Source organism: Homarus americanus, unplaced genomic scaffold (genome assembly GCF_018991925.1).
Source record: "Homarus americanus isolate GMGI-L3 unplaced genomic scaffold, GMGI_Hamer_2.0 scaffold48406, whole genome shotgun sequence".
In the NCBI taxonomy this organism is placed as follows: Eukaryota; Metazoa; Arthropoda; class Malacostraca; order Decapoda; family Nephropidae; genus Homarus; species Homarus americanus.
Genome location: NW_024753828.1, coordinates 3411147 through 3428007, shown reverse-complemented (window position 1 = coordinate 3428007; position 16861 = coordinate 3411147). Strand labels below are relative to the sequence as shown.

Below are 16861 nucleotides of genomic sequence, written 5' to 3'. Positions count from 1 at the left end.
AACAAATTACTTTTACACAGTCGGGTTGTATCAGGGTCTTTGAATCAGCTGATCGGCTGTTCCATAACCTCCATTCGCCAACCACCGAATATTATATTTCATTTCCTCTATGCACAGAAATAAGTCACTAACAATAAATAAGTATATTGTACATTCATAGAATCTAATGATTATGTACGTAGTGCAGGAGCGACAGGAGTAATGAAGAGAGAATAAACTGGGAAAGAGCAGGAGGGGAGGAGCCTTCATGGCAACAGCCGAGGGAGGGCAGCAAGGTGGCGAGGTTAGCGGCTGGCGCAGTTGTCACTTGTGAAGGGTCAGTCTAGTGAGTGGTACATTACGTTGGGAATACCTACATCACCATGGCTTTTAAATTGACCTTCGTACTCTTACTCCTTGTTGCAGGTAGGTGTAATTGAGTGTTATTATGTTACAGATAAAACTTGATTGGAATCCTATAGTTAAGTATTAAATGTGTATCCGCTGTTATTGTCGGTGAGTTAGACTGGCCAGGCATATGACGGCCTCTGCATGAACATGTCATGTGATACGCCGGTGTCTTCGTTAACGCCCCCAACATAAATTACCATCACCAGGGGGTGGAGGTTCTTGGTATAGAATCTACGCCAGAATTAATGTAGGCCAATTGTTTTCAGTTATATGCAGCGCAGTTATAATGCCAATTGCGTCACTTAGTTCTGGAACATTTCAGACTGGTTGCTATCTGCCTGGGGCTGTCAGAACGCCAGGGTTGTTCTAATTTGCTATTTTGTTGGCCTAGGGTTATCTACAGTATAATGTAAACCACGTTTAGTTTACCAATTCTCAAACTATTTTTGTTTCCGATTCGACCTGGAAATTACAAATATCTGTACTGTACCTTATGTGAATGAATCCATTGTATTTGTTAGTGGTGGTTGTTGCATTATAGTGTGGTGGGGAGGCTGTAGGAGGTGACAAAGTGGAGGGAAAATCCCCGGGCAGCAGCTGTTGCCCGTCCGAATTTTCCGGGGAGCTTCTGTTCTGCGTTTCATTCGGGTGTAACTTGTCATTAACAGAGATGGGTAGCTGTAGTTTGGGACACTTAATATCATTTGGGTTCAAAAACTCCCTTCTGATTGTTGCTTGTTTAAAAAACTGTTCAACAATTGCCTGTAATTCAAAGTGAAAAACAAATTAAGAACCTAGGTTCGGTTATATTGGTCCTTTAGAAACTTGTGCACATAAGGTATTTAAACTTCGTGCTTATGGAAAAATGGACCCAAAATAAAATATGATACAGATGCTTTTCAGACCGGAATAGAAGTATAATAGTTAGGATATTTTATATTAATATTTTTGCCCCCCGGGCCTTGATGTGGGTCATTAAAAATGACCCGTGCCTGGTTGGGCTAATGCCCTTAAAGAAAAGGATAAAATTTTAGTTTAGTCTTCTATATTTTAATGTCCAACCTAACATTAATTTAACCTAATGTAACTATTTCTCGGGTGATTGGAACTAAAATGACTTATTTACATGCAGTTTACAAACTATTGTACATGTAGTTGTAAACCAGCAGTCAGTAATGTGCTACATTGTTTACAAAAGTAAATACTGAATTCCCAAGTATAGTGGTATCTTTTTTCTCGGTAATAGTGGAGCAGACGGTTAGCACCCAAAGGAGTTGATGGAATTCCTTCACTTTTCCCACCGATGATCGTACTTCCTTGTTGCCACAAACCGAATCTTATTTTCAATCGATAGCTGGAACTATTCCAAGACGCTATGATTTCTTCAAATGACCTAACCTAACTTTAAGTATCTTGGAATTGTCTGAACTCTAAAAGAGTTAAAATTCTATTCAGTTGGTGGTAACAAATGTAAGCATTACCATCTGGAGTGGACAATAATTTCATTTGTGCTTTGTGCACGGTGAACTTAATATTTTCCCTTAGTTGGTCTTATAATTTTTTTGAAGCCCCGTTTTCTTGCCTGCTCTTAAACAATAAATTTTGAATCGGTCTGTCAACCTATAAAATGGTGCCGGAGCATCGCATCAAGGGGGTTTTATTTCTTTAAATATTGGCTTAATGTGCTGTTAACCGTTTCACAGGCATCCCATTCCTGTTTGTAAAGTTTATTGGTGTAATTCCTTTATTTATTTAGTTTTTGCATAATTACTTTATTCTATATATAAAAGGTTCATATACCTGTAGTTGGATTTAAATCCCGTATGGGTTTGGGTATACGGTATTCCTAAATTCTTTAGAGTATATTTTGATTCTAAGTGGACTGTTCGAGGGGAGAAACAAGTTGGCCTTTTTGTCTTCACTGTTGTTACGGCATCCTTTGTGGGTTTTGGCAAGTTATGTGCTTGTGGAGGATGAAGTCTCGAAGGAATTCGTCTGTAAACCTGGACATGCACAAAATGCGGCAGAGAACACAGTGAAGAAAAGATTCTGTGCAACAACTGATCATACTATTGTCTTCTAATCTTTTTGCAGCTCCTCGGTGTTTGGTTCTTAATTTCCCTGAATAACTGCATTGTCTGCAGATATTTTTATGGTGTATAACTTTTAACATGTCATTTGAAACAAAGCGGTCTAATCCACTGCCGTGTGGTACCCTGCTTGTCACGGGTACACATGACGATTTCGTACCATTCATCCCCACACCGTTTGCCTTCGTGCAGAAAGTCGCCAATCAATGCTAAGACACTAACCCCAAATCCTGTACTGTACCTCAGTTTCACAGCCTTTCATGGGGTATGCTGTTGGAAGTCATGGCAAAATATAGGTATATATTGTAGATCTTGCCAGAACTTGGGTCCAAACATCCAGTACCTTACAGTAATTAAGCAGGAGTATCCCATGGCATAAAGGCATTGGCTGTCCCTTACAAGGTTGTTTTGGAGTTGATGTTCCATCATGGCATTTCATATAGTAGATTACTGTACTGTACTTTACACTATGCTTGTCAGGCTCACTGGTCTATAATAATTGTGGAGTGACGAGTGCCGCTCATAAATATAGGACTCGCGCAAGCTGTTTTCCAATTGCAGGACAATTTGCTCATTTGGGCAGTAATTGAGTGGGTTTGTAGGTTCAGTGCAATAACAGGGGAAACAAAGCAAAAAAAGTTGTATACTACATACATAATTATACTATTTTGTACATCCACATGTATATTAGATTCAAATAAAAGCTGGAGAAATAAGATTGCAGAACAGTGTTGTGGTAAACTGTTAATTTTCAAGCCTTAAAAACTTAAAAGTGAATTGTACACCACTGTTTGGCTAATTTGAATTATACAGTACAGGCTTATTTTGTATTGTATTCATTATATAGCCAAATGTTGGGACACTTCATTGGTGTTTCTTTGAAGCGCTAGCTACGGGGATGTCATTATGTGACACCTGGACTGATGACACCAACGCAAACAAATGTACAATGGACTGCTGTTTTCCAGGCCCAAGTAGTTAGTTTTTGTTCTGTCTGCAACTGGCAAATTTTGACACGCGCAGAACTGTTTAGCTTGACGATAATGCATAGAACCTAAAATCCTCATGGAAGCTACTGAACTGTCCCCAGACCCGCTAACAGAACTAATTAACCACAGTTAGTGTGCCGTGTTACACTGAAATAATGTATGTGGAATGTCGCTTCCCTGCCGCATTTTGGACATTGCACGGCTTTCCAAAAAGTTCCTGACCGCATATTGAGTAAAGTCTTGATCCTCGTGAACCACAGATGGCTTGCAATGACTTGTGGATTTTCCAGTAGACATGTATCTCAAAACTTTTTGGAAGAATGACAATAGGAACATAGTTGACACTGAATCCAATTGTATAAAAAAATAAAATAAATTGATATTGGTATGTACAGTACATGGCTATTAAACTCCCAGTCAGTTTCTCAATTGTAACGAGTACATGTTCACAAGACTGGATTTGCTCCCCTTATATTGTACAGCATCTTGAGAGCAAACCAGCAGTGGTTACTAGTGGTAATGGGATGCTGCAATTTTTAGTGGATAATTTTTCTTTGCCCCCAAAGTACAGTACTTGGACAGATTATTGTTGCCATATGATCAGGTTTTTTGCTGTTTTACCCTGTAATATTCCTCCGTTTTCATGCTCTGCCTACTGCGGGGGATTTATGGTTGGAGAGGGAAAAAAAATTACTTGCAGGGTAAAGTCTTTTTTGGCTTTTCTTCCAAACGTCTCCAGAAGAAATGAACCAGTTCTATAAACTTGGTAATAAATGGTTTCCTCCACTATTACCCAGATGGTTTTTGCTTTCATCCTCGTCACCACTGATCGGCTCATTTGCTGTTTGGGTGATAGCCCACTTCTGTTATGCACTGTTGGTAAGTACTGGGTATTCCCTGGCTCCTGAATGTATATGAACCTGCTCCAGTGCTTGTCAAGTCTGGCCTTGAAAGAGCTCTCGCTCGGTGCCGTCGCAACACTCGGGTAGATTGTCCCTTGAGTTTACAACTCTTGCACCTGAAAAGTTGCCCCTCCGTTTTCTGGGCTTGCGGCTTCTTCAACCTTGAGCTCCAGGTAAGGACACCCGTCTGAGTAGTGCCCTTTGAGAGGTTTATACACCTCAATTAGGCCCCCCCTTTTGCCTGTCAGTAGTATAAGCTAGGGAAGTTTAGTTGCTCTAGTCTGGTGGCCTTTGGACATTTTCAATCAATCGACAGTCTCTAGCATATCTCGGGGACCAGATAGGGTAACCGTACTCCAGATGGGGAAGCACTTCACTCTTGATCGTTATGAGGGACGGACCGTCATGATATCTGAACGACTTTCTTAGAAGAACTGATAATTTAATCATGGTGCTGCTACTCATTTTGCTAACTAACTTGGAAATGAGCAACACAAATAGCATTGCCGACATATGTTCGTACAATGTACAGTACATAAATTAATATTTGGAGCTCTGCATACGCCTGTGTTTAATTTTGCACATCCTTACTGTACTGTAATTTCTCTAGACGTGCAGCTGAAGTATATACCACGTGTGACTGAACCAGTGGTTCTTTACAAGTCCAGTACCCCGTATTAAAATTAAGTTGAGATGTTTGGAAATTTTAAGGGTAAATTAGCTGCCTATGAATTTGGCATTAGAGGTTAGCATTTGTGATGGATAGTATGTTTTTTGTATGTGCATTAGTGTAGTACATTAGTCCTGTATATTTCATAAAGCTGTAGTTTTAGTAAAGTACCTGTATTGAAGGTTGCCCAGAAACCCAAAAGATTTTCCCAATCTGGAATCCTCAGACACCCAAGTACTCGACAAGCTCCGTACTCTTGACTTGAAAACCAAACTTTGCCCGTAATTTTTAAATTGGTATGTACAATATTTCCATAAATTGGGTGTCTTGAGTTCCTGCAATATTCAGTGGCCCTCTCGATTAATGAACACAATTGGTTCCAGTCGTTTGGTAACCAAAAATTTCATTAACAGAACCTATTATTTCAATGGTATATTGGGCAATAGGTTCCAACTCACAGAAAAGTACATACAAAGTATAAACAAAATGCATTACTGTATTCTTTGAGGTGTGTACGTAGAATGTTGATGATGGGAATTAGAAGTGGGGGGTGGAAGAGGAGAAAAGGAAGTGGGGATGGAGAAGAGAAGTATTTTAATGCTTCTTGGAAGATGGAGTCCCCCTTCCATAATAATGTCAGGAACCTCTGGACTGACAGATTCTCTAACATGAAAATCCTCTCCTTTTTGGAGAGGAACACTGAGGGGACTCCTTTCTCACTCATGTTTGATGCAGTAATTTCACCAATAAAATTTTAAGTTAACTTGCAGTAATTAAAGAATATTTTATTTAAATCAACACTGCACTGTGCTATATATCAATGTTCTAACTAAATTTCAGAAGGACCAATTATTTTAATGTAAAAATGTAAACAAAAAATATTCAGACCAACAAACTGTTTCCTCCACTTTAAACGAAGTTAAACAGAAGCTTTGGCGGGTGAGTCAAGCGGCTGATTGGCGCACAAACTAGTTCCCCATACTGCATATATTATCAATGTTGACTAAATTTTAAAATTACTAATAATTTTAATATAAAAAATGCAAAAATATTAAAGGGCACAACCTTCTTGATATTTACTCCACTGGAAACGAATGTAAATCTAGAACCAATTACTGTATTGGTGGTCTAGCTGATTAGCTGATGTGCACAGCGAAAGTGTTTCTCGTAAGGCTTTCGTTAAAAGTTTTGTCCGTTAATCGAACTGAAAATCCTTATGGGAGCTAATTCATTAGCTGAAATTTCATTAATTGGACAGTTTGTTAACCGAGGCACCACTACTTGACTGGTAATGCCTGGGTGCTGTACAGTATTTAAAGACCCAAGGGAGTTGGGTTTGTATAAAAGCCTAGGTTTTTAGCAACCCTGCTTTGGGTTGACTAGATGCTTGCAGAGTTGTAAAAGGTGTTACAATAAATTTGATTAAAAATACACATTTAGTCCATACCTGATTGGGAAAAGTGACAAAGGTGAAGTAGTGTTCCATATACAGTACAGTAATATTAAGATTTTTGCTGCATTTTCGTACATAGAAAGAGTTGGATCAAGGATTGAAATGTGAATGAGCTGCATCATTAAAATTTTCATTGGATTTTTTTATTTAAATTTTCTATCTACAGTAATTTAAGGTGTGAAAATTGACTGTCAAGATTAGTTACTCAATAAAATAAAAATATTTCATGGATTCACCATAGCCAGACAAAGATGGTGTGCAGGCAGTGTACATTGTGCAGGTAGTGCAGGTGTTGGAGAAATGTACTAGATCATCTTGGTTTTGGAAGAATCAATGTAGATGGAAAGAATGTTGCCAGGATGGAAGACCAGACTTAATACAGATGAGACTAGTAGAAATACAAAAGAATATTGCAAGATAAGGAAATTGGTGGACTGTAATGGATTGATATGATGCATCACAAAAGATACGGAGTTTGGTGACTGGTCAGGGAGTTGGTGTGTAGCCATCAGTGAGGCTACACCATCCATTGTAGGTGTCCTGTATGTGACTGTACAGAAATGTATTTTTTCTGTACACTGGAGATGTAATGTTTGTGGGTTAGTCCCTTTAAAATGCCACCTGCAGTATTGAGAATAGCTGGGGCTCAATGTTGGCATTGGCTAGTTTAGCCACATGAAGGTGGATTTATTAAATTCGGGTGTTCAGTAGTCCTTAGTCTTGGAGACCAGTATACCAACTGTGCACTGGCAGGGTTGCAGCCTCCGTTTCTTTTTATTGAATGAAGTCTTATTCTGATACTGTATTAAGACAATGGTGTGCAGGAAATTGATTAAAATAAAAGTACCCTGTACAGTACTGTGAGTGAATGATGTTCTCCAGAGTCTGGCCTGAGTAAATGCAGGTGGCATGGGAGTGGAAGGTACATGGATGAAGTAAATGTTCTTGACAATGAAACCCTTGTCATACTTGGGCTTCACTAATTAATGTTCGATAACTGCTACTTCGGAGTAATGGGCATGTCTGTTGGAATTTTTTCTCGAGATGGCAGGTTAATGGGTAAATAAAATGCTGAATTTCACTATGGTAATGATATTTTTGATGAAATTGGGCCGAAAAGTGTTAAAAATAAGGGTTAAAGTAGCTGTCTTGTGACTGCGAAAAGCTGTGATTGGTGGTGATTTTGGACTAGCGCAGGCCGCAGAGCTGGAGCCTCGAGGCAGCCAGCTGTGGTGTTACCAGCAGAAATACAGGACTAGTGGCCAAATACAATGTTGATATACACAGGCATTTCTTACTTTTAGGTTACTGGTAAAGTATTAATCGTGTCTATTTACTTGCTGCGTGCCAAAATGATGCACAAGACCGATAACTCCAACATGGAAGTTTTCATCGCGGTTCTCTCTTCCATGTCTGGAAAAGAAAGTTTTTGACACTATTTAATGTGGAAGGACTAGGGACGACCAAAACTAGTGATTTCCGATAGAAATTATCTAAATTGTTCATGACATCAAACCATAAGAAAAGGTCTGCATGTCTAAAGTATTGTACTGGGTTGACCAAAACTTCATAAGTTATTATACAGGGTAAATGTTTTATTCCTGTGGTTCATTAGTGAATGAAACAATAACAGTAGTCATGTTTACCTGGCATCATGCATTTTCAAAACCCTACAGACAATGTCCTTACTGTACTTCTAAATTGACTCTTGTCTCCATCCCTGCCTCTTCTGCAGACAAGGTGGCAACGTCATTGCTAATGGTGTCCGTTTCTAGAGAAATAAACTTATCTCAACTATTATAGCTAGGTTTTAAACTATTAAGAATTATATATACCATATCGCTTCACGAACGTGGTAGTGTACTTCTTGTTTGCCCCGAACTGACAACACGTCCATTGAGACCTTACATCTGAAGGAAATTCATAAATTTCTAAGAACAATGAAGAGATTCTACAGGAAACTGGCATGGCCACTTCTAGTGGATGGCCATTAAGTAGACCTATTATGAAAAGGGACAGACCAAAACTATTTTTAAAGTGAAAGGGTTTAATAATAGAAAATAGTAGTGTACTGGTACTGTGCTTAAGTACAGTAGCTAAAACATCTGTGCAGGTGGGTGTCAATATGCTTAGAAATTTTACGTGGGACTGGTGACATCTTTTGAGGGTGGGGGTGTGTTGCCTGTCCTCGCCCCCCATCATCATTTGGTACCCATCACAGGTTGTTACCATATGGGAATAATTTGTGATTGTCTCGCAATACAGGGAAAGAGTTGTTACCGCTCCAGATATATGGCTTGCGTGGTGATGTAGCATACAAGGGCTATGGTTGTAGTGTGATTCGTATTGATGCTCTATTGCCATCTAATAGCGAGACAGAGTTTGTTGATTATGAACCTGGTTCAGGAGATGCTCCATTGCCGGTTATGAACTATATCGGAGGCAACTTGTGACGATTTTGTTTCTCGTGCCATTCGTCATGGAAACCTCGCATGAAACGGGAGCCATTCTCCCTTTACAATGAGGGTGTGTTCCTGAAATTGCCCTGGATCGGGCGAGACTGGGGCTACAGCTGATCCACAACGGAGCATGCTGCCCTCGCAGTGCTACCCTGGAGGACCAGGTTGATTGATTTTATTTGTAATTATGCCATAATGTAGGGTAAATGTGGTACCCGGTAACCATGGGTATAAAACAAGTTTCCATGGCTAATATCTAGTAGTAGGGCCCAAATTTATTTGTGGTATTTCACTTAACCAGGCCATAGCAGCTGCTATCGATGACCCGTTCACAAGTGCTGCTAACTTGTGCGATGACCTGGCCCTGCAATGCGTCATTCTGACAGTCGGAACCGGCATCACTCTACTGGGCGTGGTCGTATAGCGGCATGCAAGCAAATGTGGAGTGGTTTTAGCTACTGTACATAAAACCGTACTGTAAATTTTTGGTGGTAGATGTGAAATTAGGGATTATAGGAGACAATTGCAATTTCTTAGATATTTAAAATAAGGATATTATAGTGAAAAGCAGTTAAACTATTTATGGTCCTACTACTGTTGGTGTCCGAAGTGGACATTTTAAAAACTCGCTAGTTAGGTCTTCAAAATGTGGTGCTGTAGGAGACTACTAAAGACAAGTTGTATAATGTATTGCTAGAAAACAAAAGTATTGGGAATGTACCAAGATTAGTTTGAGTAATGTGAAATACAGTGCTGGTATTGGAAATTTACTTGAGAAAATGATACCCTGTATGGTGTACATTAATTGGGTCATTCGGTATTAGTGATGAAGGGGTAATGGTAAATAAGTTGATGGTAAATTTGGAAGTAAGGGCTAGGGGAAAGGTGAATGAAATGATAGTTAAAAGCTGTGGTCCCCAGGTATACAAAATCTGAGACTGAAGATGGTCTGAGAACTTGGGAGACCTGGAGTGGTTACTACACCTCAAGTTGAGGCCTTGTATTAGACATCAAAACTGACTAATAAACCAGTGACTGTACACTCCATGCCACTGCCTACATGCTTACAGCACTGGAAGGTAAAGATAATTGAAGTTGTTAGCAATGAGAAACCCATTGTGTGAAGTGGCAGTACAATACTGGACTTCTAATTATAATTTACAGTAACTAAAACTCTCTGCAGGTGGGGATTGATTTGCTCAGTAATTTTGACTATTGACGGCCCTTGTATAACAATTTATAGTCCATGGTCTCGTATTGTTTACCAATAAGTATGCACAGGTAGTTGTATTAGCTACTGTACAGTACTTTCATGGCTCATTGCTGGTGTTGCAGTTCATTGATGGTTTTTAAAGCTCATTAAAGTAGGGAGGAACACAGGCTGATCAATCATCTTTTTTTTTTTTGCATGTAATGTTCTAAATTGCAAACCAGACTATTGTATTGGTACTAGTCTGGCAGATAATTTTAAGCAAAATTTGGCATTACCCCTCCAATTGTCATATTGTTCTAATTGAGGTTTTACCACATGAATACTGTACAGTGTTGTAGGCAGTTGCTGCTTTTTATCTTGCTATCTTTTGAAATGAGCAGAGCCAAACTAGAAGTCTTAAACTAAATTTTCAAAAGGTTATAATTTGGGGGAAAATTGCAAACTACATACAGTACTGTGCAGTATTTATGTAAATTTAGAGCACTTAATATTGCTGGTTTGTTTTGCATGTTGTAAAGAGTTGCATGAAACATAGTTGCCCTGTTGGAAGAGTATTCAGACCATTATAAAACAATTAAGGGATTCTACACAGGCTACTGGCCATCTTCCCTTGGCATGGCCATGTCTAGTGGGTAGCCATTTGGCAAATGAAAGTTCCCACATGTGAAACCTCTTTTCTTGTACTGTACTAGAATTGCTAATCTGTTGGAACAGTTCTGCAGTCATCAAAATTTGTATAATTTCACCTGTACATGTAGCGGATTACATGCTTAACAGAAGGCCTGTGCTTCCCACGGTAAAGGGTGAGCGAGGAGGCAGTTACAGCTGATATAGGCATTGGTTGATCCTATGTATAGGTTGCTAAAAAGGTTGGGAATTGGAGGTACCCTTACATGTAGAATATTTATTGCCCTAATAGAAGTGGATTAATGTAAAAAAAATGTAATGAAAACACATTAAAGGAGTTTGGTTTGCCTCTCAAAGGCTTGCAACCTGAGCATATGTTGAAAAATACAAATAATTTAGGACCTTCGTCACCTGCCTACTCAAATGTGTTACTTGGCGATTCCTTCCGACTGAACCTAGCTTTGGGCTGAAATGCCATAGGTGTAGAGCATGACCTACCTAACACCTGTACAGTGACCATTCTGTGCAACAAGATCCTCTACAGTAAAGTTGAAACTTGGATCAAAACTAACCCTGAAACTACCCAATTAATTTAGTAGTTTCCTGTTTTTTTTTCCCATAGATGACAAAATTGAATTCCTATGTAATTTCTGAAACGTTCATTCACGATTGCTTTTAAACATTGACATCCTGGATTTCAGTGATTTTGAATGGAACTAACAATAACCTAGTTAAATGTTCATGAATTTAAGTACTGTAACTATTTTCAGGATCCATGGTATTGGGTGAGGATGTAATGGATGACACTGCATATGAAACGGATGCACCCTCCACTACTGCCCCGACAGAACCTACTGTTACCAATAAGACCACAACCACCACCACCACCTCTGATGCCCCTACCACCACACCTGATGCCCCCCCCACCACCACCCCTGAGGCTCCCACCACCACCCCTGAGGCTCCCACCACCACCTCTGAGGCTCCCACCACCACCTCTGAGGCTCCCACCACCTCTGAGGCTCCCACCACCACCTCTGAGGCTCCCACCACCTCTGAGGCTCCCCCAACTACACAATCGCCAAATGACAAATACTTTGTCAAAGATAATAATCTTACCTGTATAATGATTGAGGGTCAAATATCCTTCACTGTCAACTACACGACGAATAATGTAAGTGCTTTTTAGCTTTTTTATTCCAAAAGCAACTTCTTCTTCTGGCAGTTGTTTAGCATAGTGAATTTTGGATTGAATGATTTATGTACTGTGCATTGGCTTCCTCTGAGTGAAGTTAAAACTGGACTTTGTTGTAGCTAAACAATACTTATACTGTAGTTTTACTTTCTTGCTGGACATTGCAGTAGTGCAAGAAGTTATATTGTAGACTTTGCCTTCTAATATTGCTCAGTGAGTTTTGTTTGTTTGTTTGTTGTTGTTGTTGTTGTTGCTGCTGCTGCAGCAGGTTTTAAAGTTACTGTACCATGGGGGGCTGAATTTTGAAGTTTACAAGAACAGATCTCATAATGAATGTAAATTTTTGCAGATTTTTTATTACAATAATGCAGTGAGTAAATGCCTGTGTAAATTGCATATTGGTGCTGCTGTATATCCAAATTTCATCCATTCCACCAGATTTATATTTCTAAAATAATTTTGAATTATGGAACCTTGACAAATGGGCAATGCAATTAGTCAACATCCTGCAGTCTTGCTATTTACACCACTACAACTCTCTTGTACAGTACTTAGTTTTCCTAACCTACTGCACAGTTGCTGCCAATAACTTTCCTTCAGACATAACATGGGGCCATTTTTCACTACAGGCCCTTCACCCATTCTTCGAAGTACTGCTCTGTATTACTACTTGTTGCTGCCACTTGCATGCACTTGGTTCCATCCTTTCATTTCTTAAATTTCTACACTACCTCTTCAGTGCTATCTGTAACGACATGAGGCCATTAGCCTACAACAACCTCGGTATTATTGAGAAATGTTCAAATTCAATAAGTATACTAAATGGGTACAGTATTATTAACTCCATATTAGTTGATGCATCATTCATTGAATATTTCAATTTAATGTATTAACTATGTACAGTAAATGGTTCCATTATATTTGTAACAAATAGCTAGGTAACCAGTTCAGTGTTTGGATTTCATGTGGAGTGCATAAATTTTGACGCAATAAAAGTACAGCAGTGTCTAAAATAGCATGTTCTAAGCACGTTGGAGGTAGAGTATGTCGGTTCTTTGTGCAACTCCATTAAGTGAATGTTTGGTGGAACATGAGAAGTTTTATATACTAGTCCTTTATCATTGCCATCTACACACATCATTTCTTGATAAACACTTGAGTATTTCTAAACGGATTTAGATATTCCTTTGAATGCCTTATAGTTAGAAAATATTAAAAAAAATTCTGTAATGGTGTTCAAGGAAGCTGTAAATGGTGACTACCAATGCAGAAACAAGCTCCACAACATACATGGGAAATTACAATAATGTACTTTTCTTTATTTTGTTTCTTGGTGACTACTTAATTATTCTTTTAACAGACAACCAAGGTGACAACCGTGCAGGTTCCTAAAAATGGTCACGTAAATGGCACTTGCAAAGATAGTGATGGGAGCCAGGTGATCACCATCAGCTGGGGCAAAGAGGAGAGCATCTCCAGCACCACAATGAGATTTAACAAGACGAAGAATAACTGGGTTGTTTCATCTTTCACAGCTTCACTATACATGGACAATGATACTTTTGCAGATGCCACAGATGTTGGTAAGTACAGTACAGCATATTTATAGGGAAAATCTAATGGTTCTGAATTGTGATGTTAGGGATAAGCTTGGTTAGATCCTAGAATGGAGTCTCAACAGTGGCTTCCTTTAATGGCAAGTCCAAGCCTCTTTGTCAGTATTTCTTCTTTGCAAGTGTATTGCAGCATTTCAAGTTTCTTAATGGCATTTTCTTGTTAGCATTTCTTAAAGGTCATCTGAAGTGGTTAGCCTTAAAGTTCAAGCTCTTGGATCAGTTCATCAACAGTGGGGAACTGCCTACTGCACTTCCTTGTAAACGGAAGAGTTCTGGAAGCCTCATTGGTGTAGAATTTGGGTTAAAAATGATCCTATGTAGGGATGTTGAAAGTATTAATAAAGTTTCAAGTAGTTGCCTTGAAACTAAGGTAAAGATTATTTTTCACTGGTATTGATGGATCTTTATGAACAAAGATTTAATGGATACCTGTATAGTTTCCTTTTCTGGGATGTCTCGCATAAATGTAATAAATTGAGCACGTTTTCCCATGAGACTTCTATTTTGTAAATGGAGTTTCACATAAAGAACTTGCCTGGAAATTTAAAATGCCACAATGTGTATTTGGTGTACACAATGATAAACCAATAGCTAATATACATGTGAAATACACTTGATGTGGTGCACTAATAAATTCATGCCTATACTTAGGAAAAAAGGGATAAGAAACTAACCATACGATACCTTTATACAGTAATTATATTGTAGTTGATTTAAGTTAGTTATATTCTCTATAAAAATTACTCCGCTGAATCCCTGAAGTTGTAATCTTAAGTTTCCACTTCTTTGTTTACATTGCACAAGTGCTGCAGTCAGTTTGCTGAAGCTACACTTGCTGTGAAATGCATTGTTGGCAATGTTCTCGCCTCCACATTCACTTGCAACTTGACACCTTTATTGTACACCCACTAAAAAAATTACTCGGGACCCATGTCGTATTGTATCGTGCTGTAAGGGTGCAGAATAATTTTTAGTGGGCGCACAGGATGCACACACATGCTCTCACACGCACTCGCACTCTACACCCACTAAAAAATTGTTTGGCATCCTTACGGCATGCTACAATATGACACGGGTGCCTAATAAATTTTTAGTGAGTGTACATAATTAGCATGTGAAATTTTTAGAGCACATTTTTTTCCACATTCTACAGGAGTACAGTACATGAGATTAATTGTAAAATTTTGTTTAACTTTAACAGGCAAGTCATTGGATTTGGTTATCGACTTTGGTTTAAGCCCCATTGATGTAGCTGTTAATTACAGCTTCAGTTGCCACTCGACCTTGTCTACTAAAAATGTAAATGGAACCATTGAAGAGGAGCCTTATAAACTTCCATTGTCGTCTTTACTGAATGGGATTCAGATTGAAGCCTTCAACGAAGTTATAAATGAACCGGACTTCGGTGCCTGTAAGTATCTAATTTTATTTTAATTGATATTTGGGTCTTTAAATACATTGTTAGCTTTTAAATGTGAACAATCATGGGTATGACTAATATGTAGACATTATAACCAGGTGGACGACGAGACGACCATGCTGCTCTACCATGCCATGAACATGTCTGGAGAGGGGGACACTGCTTGCCTATAAAAAAGTTACTAGTTTACAAAGATGTGTGTTCCCTTTGTTTGCCCCTCGCACAATTTCTTTTACCTGTATTGTAAGTGTAGTCACACGCAAATAAATAATGGGAAAATTCTCACAAATTTATTGAGAATGCGAGTACCCTCAAGTCCGTGCTTTATTACAGACTTGAGGGTAGACTGTCACATTTTAGATAAATGTTTCTGATTATTTGAGGATTTTCCAATTATTTGTATGTTTTGTTAATGCGCGCACACACACACACACTTACAATACAGGCAATGGAAATTTGTCTCTAGAACAAATGGCTCCCTGACCCAGCTTCAAAAATGCCAGCAACTTTAAAACTACTGACTTTCTTGGGTACGTCCAGGGTTGTCATCTGCGAATAACAGGACCTTGAAATAAAAATCGAGAACTGGGGGGGTGCCTGTATGTGTATTTAGCGTATAGTAACTAAACTGATTAAAATTGGTTTTGGCGAAGTAGTGACAAATAATTCAAATTATGACTGAAAATTAGTTTCAGTGGAGCATAATTGAACTGTTTCAGGCTGTCTGGATTGGAATGGGGACTGAATTTCAGAAGTGGAGGAAAATACTGTGCAGTAGTTCATGTGAAGTTGTACTGGTAATTTGTAAATTTTGGGGTGGTATTAAAATAGTACACAAAGATGCTTTGAACTTCATTTTAAAAAAATGAAGAGGTAGTTTGTGACTTGGTGCATATTGGACTTAATATACCATAATTTTTATTTCAGCTACCCACTGTGCTGCTGACAAGACATCTGATATTGTCCCAATTGCTGTTGGATGTGCTCTTGCTGGTCTAGTTGTTATCGTGTTGATTGCCTACTTGGTTGGCCGCCGCCGGCGCTCCGGTGCCTACCAGTCTGTTTAGGCAGATAAAAAGATGACTAAGGAAGGTCGTTTATCCTAAACTGGGTAATAATTTTATTTGACGAGAAATATTAATAGTGGAAGAATTCCTGTGATAATGGGCAATTGGATCTAGAGTGAGGAATACAAAGTGATATACTGTACAGTAATTTGAGCTTCTGGGAGTCTTAATATTTGAATAAGGGAAAGCTTGAAATTTGAAACTTTAAAGTTAAATTGTTTTGCTATTGTACAATAAATTTTGATTTTCCTACGAGCATTTGGTTAAGCGTCTCATTCAGGACATAAGCACAGGTTGTGGTATAATACTGTAGATTAATGCTAGGGTGAATTGTATGCAGAATTAGATTAAGGCTGGAAATCTTAAATCTTGTAAATATTGACTTCAGTTATTAGTTTTAAAAGTACTGTAGATCCCAACCTCGAGTGATATTTTTATATATACAGTATATATATATATATTGGTGTCATTCCATATAAAGACTTGCTAACACATACGTCATAGTAAATAGCTTAGATCTGATTTTTTTATAGTATTAATTTCCAGTTCACATTATCAGCCATTTTTGAGCTTTTGCCATTTAGTCTTTGCATGTTTTCAAAAGGTGGTTTTAGGTAAAAACAAGCGGCTAATGCAGACTTCTTTTTTAAGACTACGGCAACTTTAATATGCCAAAGCTCCTGGCCATATAAATTGAGATGCATGAAGGAATGAGTAGGTCATGTAAATATTTTTCTTAAGCAAGTCGACTGAGGATTCGCCAGATCCGG

The 16861-nt window shown here is 38.6% G+C and overlaps 1 protein-coding gene across 1 annotated transcript; it reads left to right on the top strand.

The window, feature by feature from the left end:
• Nucleotides 1-248: 248 nt before the first annotated feature.
• On the top strand, nucleotides 249-16771 carry LOC121855590 (lysosome-associated membrane glycoprotein 1-like). Its single transcript, XM_042350632.1, has 6 exons — nucleotides 249-405; nucleotides 11564-11775; nucleotides 11854-11967; nucleotides 13349-13571; nucleotides 14806-15015; nucleotides 15952-16771. The coding sequence occupies exons 1-6, from the start codon at nucleotides 363-365 to the stop codon at nucleotides 16089-16091; spliced, it is 942 nt and encodes a 313-aa protein (XP_042206566.1). The 5' UTR covers nucleotides 249-362; the 3' UTR covers nucleotides 16092-16771.
• The last annotated feature ends 90 nt before the right edge of the window (nucleotides 16772-16861 follow it).

Excerpts from the sequence above, each read along its gene's own strand:
- LOC121855590 (XM_042350632.1), top strand. The coding sequence starts at position 363 with ATGGCTTTTAAATTGACCTTCGTACTCTTACTCCTTGTTGCAG. Across the intron at positions 406-11,563 it reads ACTCTTACTCCTTGTTGCAG|GATCCATGGTATTGGGTGAG; the intron begins GTAGGTGTAATT and ends AACTATTTTCAG. Across the intron at positions 13,572-14,805 it reads TGCAGATGCCACAGATGTTG|GCAAGTCATTGGATTTGGTT; the intron begins GTAAGTACAGTA and ends TAACTTTAACAG.